The sequence below is a fragment of the Dendroctonus ponderosae genome, unplaced genomic scaffold (genome assembly GCF_020466585.1).
Source record: "Dendroctonus ponderosae isolate FM_Combo_2020 unplaced genomic scaffold, Dpon_F_20191213v2 Dpon_F_20191213_1, whole genome shotgun sequence".
Lineage (NCBI taxonomy): Eukaryota > Metazoa > Arthropoda > Insecta > Coleoptera > Curculionidae > Dendroctonus > Dendroctonus ponderosae.
The window spans coordinates 60847043-60865473 of NW_026017110.1; the positions used below are offsets into that span (position 1 = coordinate 60847043).

The 18431-nt window shown below is 36.3% G+C and overlaps 1 protein-coding gene across 5 annotated transcripts in view; it reads left to right on the forward strand.

The window, feature by feature from the left end:
- Positions 1-18431, forward strand: part of LOC109541007 (sodium channel protein para) — a 29830-nt gene that overhangs the window by 6739 nt on the left and 4660 nt on the right. The window contains exons 2-21 of one of the 5 annotated variants that reach the window (XM_048661791.1): positions 1494-1670; positions 3205-3237; positions 5853-6008; positions 8024-8229; positions 8461-8589; positions 9895-9986; positions 10049-10261; positions 10907-11115; positions 11168-11332; positions 11389-11676; positions 12509-12749; positions 13813-14015; positions 14084-14180; positions 14267-14332; positions 16034-16320; positions 16377-16550; positions 16607-16769; positions 16830-17017; positions 17076-17310; positions 17991-18374. In XM_048661791.1, the coding sequence (XP_048517748.1) occupies positions 1524-1670; positions 3205-3237; positions 5853-6008; positions 8024-8229; positions 8461-8589; positions 9895-9986; positions 10049-10261; positions 10907-11115; positions 11168-11332; positions 11389-11676; positions 12509-12749; positions 13813-14015; positions 14084-14180; positions 14267-14332; positions 16034-16320; positions 16377-16550; positions 16607-16769; positions 16830-17017; positions 17076-17310; positions 17991-18374 (3676 nt within the window). In that variant the 5' untranslated portion in view covers positions 1494-1523. Of the gene's footprint in view, positions 1-1493; positions 1671-3204; positions 3238-5852; positions 6009-8023; positions 8230-8460; positions 8590-9894; positions 9987-10048; positions 10262-10906; positions 11116-11167; positions 11333-11388; positions 11677-12490; positions 12750-13812; positions 14016-14083; positions 14181-14266; positions 14333-16033; positions 16321-16376; positions 16551-16606; positions 16770-16829; positions 17018-17075; positions 17311-17990; positions 18375-18431 lie in introns of all 5 variants that reach the window. The other 4 variants (XM_048661787.1, XM_048661788.1, XM_019909635.2 and 1 more) reach the window with 4 other exon arrangements.

Sequence of the window (18431 nt, forward strand, 5' to 3'; positions counted from 1 at the left end):
TATAGAAGTAAAACGAAATGGATGTAGTTTGCCTTGTAGGTGTAAATGTCTTGTGCAAACATGCATCTCGTGCATCTATAATAATAATAATAAATAATAATATAATAATAAAAAGAATTAAAATTACGACTTTTGGCGCCCTGTATGTTCGAAAATATCATCTTTCGGATAAGTCATCCTTGCGCCAATGGCCACCATTTCAATCTGCAGTTTCCGTCTTGCCCATTTTTAAGAAATCACCCTGTACTCTAGTTGCTAGTGTACAGGTTAAATTTTACGAAACTGCACAAACTAACTTCGACAGAAATGCAATTATTTCAGCTGGTATAATGGTTTAATCCCCTGCTAAGCGTCACAAACGTTATAACTGAGTTTCAGCATTACACTTGAATTTGAAAGGAAAAGTACCCTCGATGTAGTCACTATTGGAAAAACGGCCCTGATTTTGCAAATTCCGCAAATAAATGATTAAATTAATTTCATTCAAGTTCAGCGGGGACCATTCTTTCTATGTCAGTTTGTCAGATAAGGGATTTGACATTAATTTTCAACGATTTTATGGCGAATTTTCTTGAATTAACGCAGTAAACAGATGGAAGATAAGGCACAGTCTTTCGTTATTTTAAATGATGTCAGTTTCATGGAAATGTACATGAGTGCTTTAAAGGCTTTGGGGTGTATCAGATGAAGTTCAAAACTGTGAGCTTTTAAATTAATGAGAAGTAAAAGCGACTAGAGCTTTCACTACATTACAAGGCGGTAGACCTCAATCAATATGAAATGGTTGAGCGGTTTAAATTTCAAAGCGTTTACCTACAATGCGGTTCTAGCTTCCCCGAATTAGCAGTAAATCTCCAATAAACCCCGTTTCTTAGAATAAAGTTTGCTGCAGTGTCATCAGTATGTACAATGATTTAATACCAAAAACCACTACAAAACTTTTATCTTTTTCCCATCAAGCCCACGGCGCCCCGCTACAAATTACTTCGCGGCATGCAATTATCGCATTTATTACTACCTGGAATAGTATTGTAAGAAATTTCATTAGAACGAGACGTACCGAGTTTGCAAATGAATTAACGGGGGTTCCATCAGTTGATGTAGCTAGTTGATGTAATTTTCTGTTCCCAACTTTAACAGAATTGACAAATTTAAATTCCTGCTTAGCTAAGTGGAGATCTACAACAGGCAAGGTACAACTGTAGAAGTAGCCCGAGCGAGGCCCAACACCCACAAGTATCAACCTAAAAACGCTCCTATTGATCCTAGCAAATATCATTAATGCAGATTTTCTCTCCTGCAAATTAATTGCCATTAGAGAATCGCAATTGACGATTTTATCAGCAGTATTAGCTCTAATGCTATGTCAAAGCCAATTGCGACGGATATTAATTTGTCGAAATCTCATTATGTTGGAGTAGCTAACTAGAGCAAGTCTCAAACATTTCGCTTATCGATTGCAAAGTTTTGCATCACTTCTCCTCTTGTTCCAGGGTATCGTGGGGGCCTAGGAGCGAGGAGACATGTCCGTCGTCTCTGACTCGTTCTCTGAGGAGGAGCGCAGCCTATTCCGTCCATTCACACGTGAGTCATTGGCCGCCATCGAAGCTCGAATTGCCGAAGAGCATGCCAAACAGAAAGAGCTCGAAAAGAAGAGAGCTGAGGGAGAAGTACGTGGTCTAAAGCTATTTACGCCCAAAACCGTTTCAAAGATATCATGCCAGTCACTGAAAAGTGCTGATGTACTCAACTTATTGACGCCCGATTAAAAAACACTGTGATTTCATCTAAAGAAGGCTTTGAAGCGGTTTTTAATTATTGATGAATGTACATTTCAACTTTCACTTCACTCCTTTCTTCCTCCTTCAGCTTCATTATCGATGTCTTGTTTTGCAAATATACATTTTCATCGTTCATATTTGATTCCCTTTTGCTCTACTTCTCCTACGTAGATTCAGCCTGACTGTGAATATCGCCGAAGCAAAACGGCTTAAAACTCATCTTTAATATTTAATAATAATGATATAAAAACAAATAAAGTTGAACGCTTTGTGGAAAGTTCCGTTTTGTCGGGTAAGTTGATGCGAATTCTCCGCCTAATATCTTGAAAACTAATTAAAAACTTATGAAAATGCTTTTATATTCTCCGCAAAATCATTTCCCTTATTATTTCAAACCGAAAATACGACCAGAGGAGGAAGATTCAGAACGAACATGGAATGTTTCAAACTTCGAACAATTGAAATTGTATTTTTATTCAGCGTGGTCCGGAATTTTGAATGAAATATCCACGAAAAGTTAATGTTAATTTAGCTTTAGCAATTCGAAGGAATAGACATGGTTGAAAACTATACAGAAGTTATAAGTTAGTATTAATGGTAATTATCGTTATTCCTATGTGAAACGTTTTACAAAAAACTGCCCCTCAGATTGCCCCAATAAAGATACAATCTCAATTAGCTGTACAACGTTCAACTAGCTAGCTTGTAAAATTTATATAAACACACTAAAGCCCTTATCAACTTCTATTCTTGTCGAAATCTAGATGTTATAAAATGCTTGGAAACTCCTGCATGAACATGATTATATGCCTTTTATATGTGTTATACTTGTAAAGAGAAAAATACACCCTCAGACCTATATTTACAGAAAACATAAGGCTACACCCTGTTATTGGCGGTCAGCGTCCTTTTTACTGTAAAAAGTCGGCGTAGGAAATAAAAGAGCTCAAAAAATACATCGAAGACAAACATTTAACAGTTATATCGTGGGAAAAAATTGCCCCATCCCTAAAAATTAAAATTAAATTAGGAATGTTCATTAAGCAACGGTTTTGCTATATCTCGTAAAGTTTCTTATTTGCAGTGGTTGTTGGGTATTTTTTGAGCCAAAATGTTTCTTCGTCAAACGCTTTGATTTATTTAGGCAAACCTCGCATTGGCATTAATTCCCCATCTTCATAAACAGCGATTGGTCCCACATTTCATATCAAACATAAAGTTTCAAACGTATCACATCAATTCAAAAAACATATCTCAATTTCATCTGCACATAAAAATCATTTAGATCTAGTGCCTGGAGAATAAAACTAATGTTAGGGAAAATGTATTTGATTGAGAAACAATCAACTGATGTGAGTAGGTAGAGAATTTTCAGCAATGTGGCTTTTTCATTTAAATGTTAAAGATATAACCTTCATTGCAGCCCGGTTTTGGACGCAGGAAAAAGAAAAAAGAAGTAAGATTTTTCCAGTAAAAAATGTTCACAGAAAGTTGCTTTTTAGCTGTTTATAGAAGACATGCGTCTGACGATTGAAACATAAAAAAATCTCCAAAGTGGTATTTTTCAAAAAAACCTGCTGCAGGGAACTTAAGGATATTTTTACTGAGCTAAACGCTTACCTTGCTAACTTGAATAAGCAAACTGGCTTTAAACTATTCAAACGACTTCTTGAACTTTCAATGGAAACTGCGGAAGTTGAAACAAGCAACTGGAATTTTTGGTTTTTCTAATATATCCTTAAAGTCTCTAACTCGGCATGTTATCGTCAGCTGCATTGAAAATGACTAGCTTTATTTTTACTTTATGCTGCTTAAGGCCACTATAGTGCATTTTGAACCAGCTTGACACAATATGTGACACCAAAGGCATCTAGAAATAGTCTCAAACATAAAATGTTGTTTTATAACAAAAAAATAGCTGTCTGTTACACAGCTACGTTTTCACATTGAACAGTTTCACTTTTGACACTTTTTACTGAAGTTTTATTATTATTGATATTTTAAAGCAATGTAGAGGCTCTAGAGTTTTCTTAGAATGTTAACTGATTCATGTTTTGTATGTTAGAATCTTAGAAGGTTTTAAGGGATGCTTTATATTTAGATAAGACTGACATTTGGGTAGATAGCCACATTTTAGTACAAGTTTTTCAACTCACTCACTTCCACTGGAAAGCACAAGTTAAAAATCCACATGTTAACAGCAAATTACGGATTACATATATTTCCTCTTCAGCCAATGTGAGCAAATCGAAAGAAACAGTTGTTATATGCATGCCTAAAACATCTTGAATGGTAGAACTTTTAGGAACTAGCGTATTTTAACACAGTTTAGTTTATGGTGAATTTAAACAAATTGCTGAAATTCATACTATTTATCAGTCGCAAATAAGCGTTTAGTGGTATCAAACTACTAGTCGAAGGCTGTATGAGTGGCAAATTTCCAAGTTCTATTCTGCAAAATTACTATTACGGTTCTTCCAAAATGTTGTGGTGAAGAAATTCCAACAGATCAAGAATGAAAAATAAAGTTTTCTAATTACTGGGGAATAAAAGTAATATTTTGGCTTCTAATGCCATAATCCTCATATGATGATGAAGGTGTGGTGTGCCCTAAGATAAGACAGTAAACTTGAGGCTGAGATTTAATACTTCGTAAGTAATGTTGCCGCTCTCAGCTATGAGACTTATTTAAATACAATCAACAGCAAATCCTTTCTAAATTGTTCGCAATTCTAGATCCTTTATGCAAATCAACCCCAAATAATAATTGATGAAGTATCGGCAAGGGAATATGCGTTACATTTCGCATTTGGGGAAAATCGATATGGAAATTGCTGTAAACTGAAAATAATTGTACTTCCACGCCTTCTATACGAACGTTCAAGAGAAGGGTCAAAATCAAATTTAAGTTGCTTATTATTAATGAATTTGGAGCTAAAACTTACCACTCATATTGCCTTCAAAGAAGTCAATTTTCAGATGAACACTGGCACAAAGTACACAAACGCAATTACACGAATTTGTTTTCAACAGGTGACAATGTGTTTTTCATACTGTTTCTATAATACTTAGTTCTTTTACAAGAAAAGTTTAGAAAAATTCAGTTTACTAAAAACGTATTGTAAAAGGACTGAAAATATACTAGAGTATCAGAATTTGTACAATGCGATAGATAAAAAGAGCGATACAATTTGAATTATTTAAATACGGCTTTTAAAAAGGCCTTTCGTAATTTCGATGCTCCATTGAAATGAAACGTGATTAATAACATTTTCGCATAATTGTAAAGTCGTTGAAGACGAAGCCTCTAAACGCTCACGCTCTGTTTACACGTAAATCCCTTTGATATCAGCGACGTTTTTAAATAAAAAGCAGCTGGCAGTATCGCGAGATGGCAAATAGAAAGTAAAATCGACAAATACAAGCTTACAAAATTATTAAAAAATTGTTCACTTGAAAATTGCCTCATTTTACGTCAAACGCAAAGGAAATGCATTCTTCTCAAAGCCTAGGAACTAAATTGAATTTCTTTGACGAATATTTGCATGAAAATATGGAAAAATATTCAAATTCTAGCTGCAAAAGGATTAATGGAATATTGTTGAACGCAAAATGCCTAGTCTGATTATTGTGTACTTCTAAACAGGATATGGAACATTTGTATTGCATAGGAAGTTGCGTAGTTTGTGGTTAATTTACTAGTTAAAACCAAAGCTGTAAATTGCCGAAATCTGCTAAATACTTCATGCAATTGCAAATTTGTTGTTTAATATTGAATTCTGAAGGACTTTGATTTTGTAGCTGAGTGGTGGTACAAAATCGAAAACGCTTAATAAAAGCAATTTCTCAAGAAAATGATTTTAAACCTGAGGTTAAAACAGCTTTTATTAACGTGAAGCACTGATTGTTAATATTTTTCAAGTTCCTCAAGGTTCTAAAGGTACAAATTTTGATACGCTAAAGGTTTTTACTGTTTATCTTCGCACTTTGGGGAAGATTTGAGCAGAGACAGTCGCAAGATTTGCCGTTAAAAAAGCAGAGATATTGTAACTAAAATTTGAAATGTGACAGATTCGGTATGAAGACGAGGACGAAGATGAAGGCCCCCAACCGGACCAGACATTGGAGCAAGGATTGCCCATTCCAGTGCGGCTCCAGGGTAGCTTCCCCCCAGAACTTGCCAGCACACCACTCGAGGACATCGATCCCTTTTATAGCAACCAAATGGTAAGAAAAAACGTAGCAATTCCTCCCAAAACCAATGCTATATGTCTTCATTAAGCGTACATTTGGAGTATCAATCGATTGAAAAATCGCCTACAAATAAAAGATACCAGAAATAAATGACCTCTGATAAAATCGATGGACTTAATGAAAATTGATGTATTACGAAGACATTTACCGACGAGCCTCATTCAGAATGAATGATCCCTTTCCATGCTATTACAGTCAAGCATGTAATTACTGCAAATAAACAACTTTGCTGATTAGCGATTCCACGAGACAAGACTCTGCCGAAACAATGGTGGGATAACTTTTCATGAATAACTCATACATTTTTATGAGAGTTTAAACTTCATCGAGAAGTTGGTTAATCAACTTTGCCTAAATATTTTTAATTCAAATCGAGTCGCAAACTCTAAACTGTACGCAAACAGTGTTGGATTTTCTGTCAAATTGAGGCAGCAATTTCTGCGGCTTTTCCAGTTCCATGAAACATAATAAGTACGCGATTCTTCAGACTTCACCCTTTGGAATTCAACGATGTTCACATTCGTCGCCAAATTACGATTTAATGAAATATTTTGCCGAGTTATTAGTGAATCTTCATTAATGTTAATTCGAGCGTGTTTGTATTCTGTCCTGAACAATTGGACGAAAAAATGAAGGCTATTCAATGTTCAAAAATAGATAAATCCTCAAGCGATGGCGTGCAACTATGATTTGAGCATATTTATATTAATTGTCATCGAAACTTTCAAAATCGCTATATATAATGCGCCTCAAAGTGGCAATCGGAGGACAATGTAAATTCATTAAATTAATAATTGTACAATTCAATAGGGCGGCCAAATGGAAACATTAAGGATCAACTTGTCCCTTTTGCTCCCCATTGCAAACCTGAACCAATGAACTGATTGCTGCTCTATTTACTTAGGGTGTTGTACAAATATAGTCTATCCAACTAACACCGATATATTGAAAATTATATTTTGGCCACTAAAATAATCAGTTTTGAGGGCGAAAAAATAAGTTTTGCAGTAAGTAGTAAGTAGGTGGCCAATCGAGCAGCTATAAGGAAGGAAACAAAACTGTAAAGTTGTGCTCTTTTTTGAAAATTTCTCATATTTGATCATACTAAATTAGATTCCGCAGAATAAAACGGAAAGCTCGACATTTTCCGGTATCGATCTGCTGTAACCGGTTAGGTCCAGGATTAGCCGGCTGATCCAGAGCTGATCACATAGCTTCCTGTTCGCACATCCGTTACCCTTACGCCTTGCTATTCTATTTACCATAAGTCAGCTCCTTATCTCTTTGCTGACGAGAATCAAGACAGAGCCGATTTCATATTTACCCTCGTACTAATTGCCGACTTTGGAGCCGACTAAATAAATCCACGTATAGAGTCCAGAATTGATATCCCCTGATTCCGAACAATAGGCATTATTGGGAAATGGATGAACAATAGCGCGCTTCCAAGATTGGGCAATTCAGGGATATCCCTTTCAACATCTGCCAACCTTTAGGGAGAACAGCCAAATCAGTTCCAGTTCAGACGGAAAATATACTCAATATTTTTATCAGAGGCTTTTGTTTTTATTCAATGAACAACAAATACATTTGAAACAATCCTCATTATACTTTTACGGTATTATCCCCGGCAATTTTCCAGCAGCTCAACATATATTATCCACAAATAACCCGTTGGCTCATTTAGAAGGCAGAATAGTTATTTTGCTTGGTTTCAAATGATTCAGAAGTCGGTTATTCAACTCAGAACAACGTCGAGACTTGTCGAGATCAGTTCATTGATTATTATCTCAGTAAACAATGTGTATGAACTTTTATGAGCTTCGCCAATTGGTTAGTTTTGGAGAGTGTTTGTTAACACGAAGAAATATTAGCTCGCAAGAGCTTGCCCCGTCATACCAAAAATATTTCGTTTTACTAATAAAATTTGTAAAATTATGAGCAAGTTAATTTTATTCGCCTCTAACGGTAATTTCTCTTTGTTTCAGACTTTTGTAGTAGTTAGCAAAGGAAAGGACATTTTTCGATTTAGCGCAACAAATGCCCTCTGGATACTAGATCCTTTTAACCCAATCCGTCGTGTGGCCATTTATATTTTAGTACATCCCTTGTTTTCACTTTTTATCATTACTACCATTCTAGTCAATTGCATCCTAATGATCATGCCAACTACTCCCACCGTAGAATCAACTGAGTAAGTACTCAAACCCTATATAATATAATCTAGCCGCTGATAGTTTTAGAGAAATATAATCAATAGGCAGGAAGCAGCTTTTTACAACTTCTGTGCAAATGTGCATATTTTTGAGAAGGTCTGTTTATTGACATAAGTTGTTTCCTCCTGTTTGAATTTTCAAATCACTTAGACGCTGCTTAACTTTTCGATGTGGTGTGTAGAGTAGAAAGAAGTGTTTGTCATTTTCAGAGTGATATTCACTGGCATCTATACCTTCGAATCAGCTGTGAAGGTGATGGCGAGAGGTTTTATTCTTCAACCGTTCACCTACCTTAGAGATGCATGGAACTGGCTCGACTTCGTAGTCATAGCTTTAGCGTGAGTAGATTAGCTAGAACTCCAGGTAGAGTCCATAGTTTAGAACATGCACTTTCAAATGAAACTATTTTATAATGTTCATTTGTTCCATCAACTATGGTGGAATAAACTATTCCTGAGCCACCAGGATTTGAAAAATGATTTAACTTATGACACGTTACTCCAAACCAAGTGGCGTTGGCTGTGGTATAAATAAATGCGGAAGCCTCCTGGAATACAACGCTTCGTACCTAAGGGGCCCCAATTTTACATCGGTTTTTTCTCCATATGAAAATGTGCTAAAAGGAGAGGATTTGACGAGCTACGTTACAATCAAACATCCAGTACCAATGCTGATGTTTCATCGAAATTAAACTGCCCAACAAAATAAACGTTATACGGCCAGATTTGCTCTAACTTCGGAAATGGAGAACTTGTGTTTGTTCTAGATCGAAACTTTTTCTGTCAGCGCAAGTTTTTACGGAAATTGAGTACTTTAGATGAAGTTTCCGTAAAGTGGCCAATGAAAAAATACAAAGATTCTAAAACTTCTCCATGCTCCCAGTTGAATAAAACAAGGTTTTTTTTTAAACAACATTTTTCAGCACTAAAGGCGTATATATACATCTTAAAGCTTTTGAATTTTTTGACCTATATGTTTCATTTACAGGGTATCCTAAAAAATTAACTAACTAATATGCTCGCAATCGACTTAAGACCAAAATTCAATATACAGGTTGCTTTAAGTGACCCAAATCAAAACTACCCTCACAATCTGGGATTCCGGCAGATTTTCAATTATAGTGAAGTTTACTTTCAAACACTCGGTTCAGCAGGATTTCAATTTAATCTCCCAAAAATAATGGTCTTTCTTCATTTCCACAGCTTTTATTTATTTTTGGCAAAATCAAAAATATGTGAGTGATTAATGGAAATTTGATATATTTGTGTAATTAATGTAGATCTTAATAATAACATTGTAGTTTCTGAAAGTATCTTGAGACTAGCCAGAGATGATTTTAAAAATAGATATCATATTACGTAAATTATAGTTTAGAACCTACATAGAGATACCAATATTTTAGAATATTAAATAGTTTTCCACCTACTATTTTAGCCATATTCTCTCTATTAACATAGAATTTAATTTTATATTTTATAGAGGAACTCTTGTTTATGTTGAATGTTTGCATACACGAGATTTCCTATAATACGCAGTCATAGCTATAGAATTTGAAATAAACGTATAGCTTTTAGCAACTTTTTAGAAGCTAATGTCATACTACAAAATGAGCAAACTCCTCTAAAATTGGTTTCAAATTTCAGTTATGTTACTATGGGTATAGACCTGGGGAATCTAGCTGCCTTACGAACATTTAGGGTACTTCGAGCCCTAAAAACTGTTGCCATTGTGCCCGGTAAGTAACTTGCCACTAATCGGACCATCTAATACTAACAATGGTATGATGCAACATTTCAGGTTTGAAGACCATTGTAGGTGCCGTAATAGAATCTGTAAAAAATCTACGAGATGTGATAATTTTAACAATGTTTTCTCTTTCGGTTTTCGCTCTTATGGGTTTACAAATTTACATGGGTGTTTTAACACAAAAATGCATAAAAAACTTTCCTAGTGATGGTTCTTGGGGTAACCTTACAGACGAAAATTGGGAGCAATTCAACCAAAATAAATGTAAGCATTTTACCAAATTATCATGCGTACACCCATAAATGAGGCTACTAATTGAGAAAGTTCTGTAATGCGTTATTTAATTCGAAAATGTTTCCACACAGTTTCACAATTAAGTTAAATGCTACGAAATCCATCGATTTTAAGCAACAAACTCTTGTTCGTGATGCGGCAATACTTAGGCACTCCCCCGTTTTCTCAAAAGGAAAAACACTTGAATAAATTTGCCTAATTTGTCTCAAAATAGTCGACTGGAATCCAACTACACGAATGCAACCTGAAGCGATTGAATAGCAATTCAAAAATAGATAAATACTCGAAATGTCCTTCATATTTTCCTTTATGGCCATTAAATAAACTTCACTGCTTACAATAATGTTTTATGGGCTCATTAAAATTGGACGCAATGACGAGAGGATAAATGCAAAAATTTATCTGTAAATTAACCAATTAGAGTTTACTCTACTTCAACTCATCGAGGTCTTATGGAAAAAATGTTCAGCTGCTCATATTTTTATTTTTTATTTATTGTTTTTTCTACATGGAAACTAAGAAAATTAGCATCTCCGTCTATGCGGGAACTTTCTCAGTCAGTACCCTACAGGGTTGAATTGCAATAACTATGAAAAATTCCAAATTCGATTTCAGCCAATTGGTATTTCGATGAAGATAAAGGTGAAATACCACTATGTGGTAATTCCTCAGGAGCTGGTCAATGCAAGCCAGGTTACACTTGTCTGCAAGGTTACGGCGACAATCCAAATTACGGATACACTAGTTTTGATACATTCGGATGGGCCTTCCTCTCTGCCTTTAGATTAATGACTCAGGATTATTGGGAAAATTTATACCAACTGGTAGGCTTCTACGCCGGCAAAAAATTCTTTACCGAGTAATGGTTTCTTTTAGGTCCTAAGATCGGCTGGTCCCTGGCACATGCTATTTTTTATTGTAATTATATTTTTGGGATCGTTTTATTTAGTGAACTTGATCTTAGCCATAGTAGCCATGTCGTATGATGAATTGCAAAAGAAAGCTGAAGAGGAAGAAGCTGCTGAAGAAGAAGCAATAAGAGTAAGTGGATTGTTGGGCTGCGTAAAATAACGGAAGGGAATGAACGATCATTTTAGGAGGCTGTGAAAGCGGCATTAGCTAAGCAAAATCGGGCAGATGCTAGAGCGGCCGCAGCTGAAGAAGCTGCAAGAGTAGCAGCGGGAGGCGCACCGGCTGGAAGCACGGATATCGTCAAATCTCCGTCAGATTTCTCCTGCCATAGTTATGAGCTTTTCGTTAATCAACCAAAGGGACAAGATGACAACAATAAGGAGAAGATGAGCATCAGATCGGACGGATTAGATTCTGTGAGTGAGCAGAGAAGAGTACCCACTAATCCCATCAAGAAGCGGAAAGTCAGCGCTGTAAGTGTCCTGATTGTTATTTTGAGCCCCATGATTGATACTACATTTCCAAGTTCTACCAAATTACTTCTTAGCGGCGGCATATGATACAGTTCCTATTATCCTGCATATTATGGAAATATCAATAAGCCTTCGTACGCATCGGATCTAGTGAGATCCTCGAAATATACCAAAAATTACCATTTGCAGGATAATGACTAGTCTCTTTTGGCATATCGCTGTTGATAAAAATTCTAAAAAGCAACAAGAGTAAATAAAAATCATGACAATTATAGTGTCCAGACTCCGTTTGATAAACACCAGCCATTGCAGCGGTTGGAATTTAACAAACGCATTGCACTTTACATTAGTTATCGCAAACTCTTTTAAGTCTCTTCATTTGCATCCTCATATGCCACTTAGTGAATAGCATTCATCTTGTGTTCGATCCTTATCCTCCATCCTTTAGTTCAAACAAAAACACGTGACATGGATCAGAATATTTTTAATTCATGAAGCTTTTGAAGATCATATTACGAATATATCGCAAATTTTCTTAGTCCTTATCAAATTGCATCCATCCCTCAAACCTTTTGAAAGCTTCAACTTTTATATACGTCCTCACTGATTGATTATCTTGTTCTCATCAATATAGATAAACAGTCAGCTCTAAGGAGGTTTTCAACCTCGAGCAATCGATCAATATTTTTTTCATAAGAAGCTCAATGTTCTTAATATGATCAAATAAACCATTTTGCCTTAAGGAAAACATTATTTTTTAATATTAATAAAAAAATATAGACCTATTAAAACCTAAAGCCTCACGCATGTATAGACCATGTCCCGTGTTCAGGCAAGTCTGAGTCTCCCTGGATCTCCGTTCAATCTTCGCCGAGGATCGAGAGGTTCCCACCAATTTACTTCGCGAAACAGCAGGCGAATGGTGGCACCACCTGGTGATCGTAAACCATTGGTTCTTTCTACTTATCTTGATGCACAGGAACATTTGCCTTATGCTGATGATTCTAATGCTGTTACCCCCATGAGCGAGGAGAATGGTGCCATGGTAGTACCCATGTACTACGCGAATCTGGGTACGTACCTCAACTTTTCAGTAATTAATATCTTGCGAACTGATCAAAATGTATTTAATTACTGGGAGTTCAGTGTGGAATCAATAAATCACTGACCACAGGCACTAAGCACTGTCACGATGCAAGGAAAATCAATTCAGTTCTTTTCAATTCCAGTTTAAATCCAGCATAGTAATTAGGTAAATGTTGAAAATTGCAATTTTTTTAAACGGTTTCAACGGGGTTGTTAATATACCCTTCCGTCAGGAGCTTAACTGAGAAGGTTCAACGATTTCTCCAGTTATTCGGTGGAAAATGTTAATCCCTCAACATATATTGGTTTCTGTCAGTGCGAGTAATAACAGGATTTTGCAGTTGGCTGGTTTCGGGTCTTGGAACCCTCCAGATTAAATAATAGCATTAGAATATCCGAAGCATATAATGTGTGCACTTTGCAGGACTTATTTCTAATTATGGAATGGCATATAATTGTAGGAAAAATCAACAGGCGTGACAAAACTGTTTCAAATAGTAATCTAGTACAGTAAACTGACCTTCACTTCTGCACTTGTGGCTCGCTAATTTAACAGGACGACCTGGTATAAACGATTAAAACGTAAAGGGAATTATCAGTTAAAAATTACACTTTAAAGCTCACAATTTTTTTTGGTTTTCCTACCGGCAAAACTACCCCGCTTAGTCTCAGTTGAGAGGATTATCATTTTCGTTATTTCACTTTGGCCGATTATAAATCTAATCCATTCGCTATTTAGGCTAAATATCAGACCGAATTTAAATTCACTTTTGTCAGTTAAATTAATTAAATTGGTGAGATATTATTTGTCTATTAACGTGATTAAAAAGCCACAGCAACATATATGAATTGGAAAATTCCGAATTGCTGAATAAATTGAATAATTTACTAAGCGGTCGCTGTCTTGATTGCAAGCAAAGCCAGAAAACAAAGTTTTAATGCGATTTTTTACATCTAAAACTTGCGCTGCTGAAAACGAAATGAACTATTCATATTTTTTCTTGCATCGAACTTTTCGGTGATTTGTTAAAGTGTTATACTCCAAATTAGGGTCACGTCACTCATCGTACACTTCGCACGCTTCACGGATGTCCTACACCTCTCACGCAGACCTTTTGGGCGGTTTTGGGGGCAATGGTAAGCAGCCTATGACGAAAGAGTTCCAGCTCATGCATCGATCAATGAGAAATGGACCAGGAATGAATTCCAATAATATTATGGAGTTTTCTCGAAAACCCAAAATGGGAGATTATGTAAGTCGCCAAATGGTTCTCCTTCGAACCTTGATGATTTCATTTTTTCATGCAATTCTTGTTCACAGGATGGACCAACTAGTCAACTAAGTGAGAAAATGAAGGCACTTGACAATCCATTCATCGATACCATTTGCCAGCGGCAAAATGTGGTTGATATGAAAGGTAAGACTTAACAAACAGTTACACAATAAGTTGCATTTTTTACTTTTAAACTTTTAAACATTTTTTATGGTTGCAAATGGTTTCAGATGTGATGGTACTGAACGACATCATCGAACAAGCGGCAGGTAGAGAAATGGTTGAAGAACACGGAGGTGAGTTGATGAATATTAAGAACCATCGCAAACTAAGCCATTTTTTCACAAATTACAAAACACACCATCGCAATTTGCTTTTATAAATACACAACTAGCAACTTAGCATATCCAGTATCGTTGCTAGCATGACAACTAATTAAAATATTTTATATTGGAACTTTCGGAGGATAAAAAACAAGAACGTTTGATTGATTAGGTAAATAAAATCTTGAGTTCGATGTCTGGCACAAGATATAAATGTCATAGAGCACAATAGTTTGGGTATATAGATAACAACATTGTAGTAAGGGTAAAATAGGAACAGGATTTTGTAATTGACAGCTATTTGGGTATTATACTTGTTCTGGTAGTTCCATATGGGCTAAGAAAATCTCAGACTTTTTTTGAGAAAACTTAGCAAGAGTCCTGGGCACATCTAGAGCAAGTTTAACATGAAAAACTTCTCACACTTCCTAATTATTAACTACCCTATAAAGCTACAGTAGATTTTACGTAGCACAGTATTTACCCCAGTCGCTTCGTTGAGAAAAAAATCATTATGTGCTCGTTTCATTAAAATTGTTTCCCTGCAACTACATTAATCATTTTACTTGTTAGAAGCAACCATCCTATCCGAAAACCATTAGGTAATGTTACTTAATAGTGACGAGAATGGCAATTTAGGTCCTTAGATGAGACACTATAAGCAACTTCAAGTTAACCCTCCAATATTTGAAAAATCTGAAAAGTTTCCAGGTGATTTATGGAAATAGTTGGAAAAACAAAATTTGCCTGTTCAAGTATTGGAGGACACTGTCCTAGATACGTGTGGATATATTGATTTAGCACCAAGCTACTAGAGGTGATAACAGTGCAAACTCTTCACTGCTTGCTGCAACGTCTTAACCGAGTTATACAAGTGCGACCTTTGAGTTAAGCTATTGACAGCAAAGCCTAGATTTCCAAAAAACTTTTAAATATTCAAGTCCTACAGCTACTTTTGAAAATTGCCAGAATTCATATTAAAAGCTGGGGCTTAACATCGCGCATCCCTATAGCCTGGGATAATGCAGTTTTGCCATTTAATCAATTAGTTACTTCGCAAAATTCCAACTCGTGTTATTAATAAATACGAATCCGCTCCTCGAAACTATTTTTGATGAAATATGATTACAATCAGCTTAACCCAAATTTAGCGATTTACCAAAGCGCGTTTAGGGACAAATGTTCTGCCGCGCCCTGGTAAATTCAATTCGCACAAGCGATTTCGATGGTGTTTCATCATTTTCTGCAAATGTTTTTATTTTGCAGATCTATTTTTCTCTCTGTACTGTCCAGTTCTATTCCATAACTTAAAACTGCATCGCAACAGCCGACTGAAAATAAATGAACAAACTTTCCTGTTCCAACCTGAGAAAACTTCGAGTCAATTTAAATGCTGATTTCTCGCCACAGTCGAATTATGCTAATTAATTTATATTTTTTACGAAAAGTTTCCCATGCAATTAACTATCTACATTATTATTTTAAACCTAAGGTTAATTGAAATGAGCTTTGTATATGGAACAGAACTGAATGCTTAAAAAGCGACAACTGATCAAATACTTAACTTAACCAGCGAGTCGGTTAAGAATAGTGGTCGCACTATCGCATCTTGCACCAAATCTCTTTCCCCATAAAAGAGTGTGTCAACCTCACGCTTCCTTCTCTTTTATACAGTGGCTGTTTATTATTTCTCAGCCCAAAACGAGGAGGAGGAAGAACAAGAAGAACCCACTCTGAAAGAGAAAATGCTGGAAAACGCCTTGAGGATCATAGACATGCTATGCGTGTGGGACTGCTGTTGGTGTTGGTTGCAAATTCAAAAATATGTCGCTCTTCTGGTCTTTGATCCGTTTGTTGAGCTTTTTATTACGCTTTGCATTGTTGTCAATACGTTATTTATGGCCCTGGATCACCACAATATGGATCCAGATCTGGAAAGAGCATTGAAGAGTGGAAATTACGTAAGCGATCCACACAGAGAAGAAAATAATCAACTAACTCCAACAATGTATTGCAGTTCTTCACTGCAACATTCATGATTGAAGCTACTTGCAAACTAATTGCCATGAGCCCCAAGTTCTACTTCCAAGAGGGCTGGAATATTTTCGACTTCATTATTGTTACACTGTCTTTGTTGGAGTTGGGACTAGAAGGTGTTCAGGGCTTGTCAGTGCTGCGATCTTTCAGATTGGTAAGCCAACTCCCTTTAAAGGCACCAGCACAGTCAATATTGAACCAAATTTGCAGCTGAGAGTATTCAAACTAGCGAAATCCTGGCCCACTTTGAACTTGCTCATATCCATCATGGGTCGAACTATGGGTGCTTTGGGTAATCTGACGTTCGTATTGTGCATCATTATATTCATCTTTGCGGTGATGGGGATGCAACTTTTTGGAAAGAACTATTGGGGTAAGTTTTCAACTAGTGATCTATTTAGGGAACACTTCAAGACCCAACTTTTGGTTATAGATAATGTAGATCGCTTCCCAGACCACTCAATGCCCAGATGGAACTTCACCGACTTCATGCACTCTTTTATGATAGTGTTTAGGGTGTTATGTGGAGAGTGGATTGAATCCATGTGGGACTGCATGTTGGTAGGGGATGTTTCGTGTATTCCATTCTTTTTAGCAACTGTGGTAATCGGGAATCTTGTGGTACGTAACCGATCACCAGCTTGAAACAGGATGCCTAAATGCGCTTTACTCAACACAGGTACTCAACCTCTTCTTAGCCTTGCTTTTGAGCAACTTTGGCTCATCCAGTCTGTCAGCACCAACTGCAGATAATGATACTAACAAAATAGCAGAAGCATTTGATAGAATCGGCCGATTTATCAACTGGATCAAATCCAACTGCCTGCATTTCGCTAAACTTGTGAGATTCAAACTGACGAACCAAATTTCCGATCAGCCTCCAGGTGAGGGACCGTCCGACAGTTGGAACCAAGGTTTTTATCCAACAATCTGATAGCTCGCTCCTAATTTTGCTTATGTAAACATTCGTAGTGCTTGGAAAAAGCTTGAAATATCTATGTTCTTTGAACTTTTCTCAATTAGTACGATAGGATCAGGAAGGAAATACACAGCACTTGATATATAAATTATATTTTGTTGGTGTATCACTTTGTGTAATTTGTAATGCGAACACAATGACATGTTTCATGTTAGAGCAGATCAATAGAGCATGCTGATATAGATTTTTTGATACAAATTATTTCTTCTACTCATGTGTGCTGGAATTTAGTTCAAATTTTTGACCGCCAGCTAACGTTTTTAGTAGTACCTACTTGATTTTATATTCAGCTTAAATGCCAGTTTAATTGATCAACTTTATTACAAAATTGGTTTTGAGTTTACTCATTTTGTCTGTACTGGTTGCTTATTGAGTTTTGATACGAAATCAGTGAAATTCCTGCACTTTTGGTTTCCACAAGCTCTGACGTAATTTTTTGTTGCCAGTTGCATTTGTAATTACGTATAAGCTGATTTAATTTGCTTCCTTCCTTCAACTCAAAAAAGCTATTTAATAATCAAAGAGTAGAGCTTTGTCATTCTTTCAATTATCGGGTAACATAAGACAAGCCTGACCGTCGAAGTCGAGGACGTACCAAAATTGAACGATTTTTAGATGCCAGAGACGGCGTGCTTGACATTCAAGGTGATGAAATAATTGCTGATGGCATGATTTTTAAAGACAAGAAAAGTCCCAATAACAAACTGGAGGTTACTATCGGAGATGGCATGGAATTTACCATACATGGGGACGTTTTGAAGCAAAATATTAAACGGGGGAAGAACATGAATAACATCAACAATTTGGATAAGACCATTGGGAACTCCATTGCACACCACGAGCTCCTTGGGCACCTGGACGACGATGAAATCAGCAATAAGTCGTATGGGAGCCACAAAAATCGGTTCAAAGAAGAAAGTCATAAAGGAAGTGCGGATATTCTAGACGAGCAGGAGGAAAAGCGCGATACCAGCAAAGAAGAGTTGGGAATCGATGAAGGTATTTTGACGCTTTATTCACCAGTTTCCACTGTTTCAACATAACAACTTCTAGTTA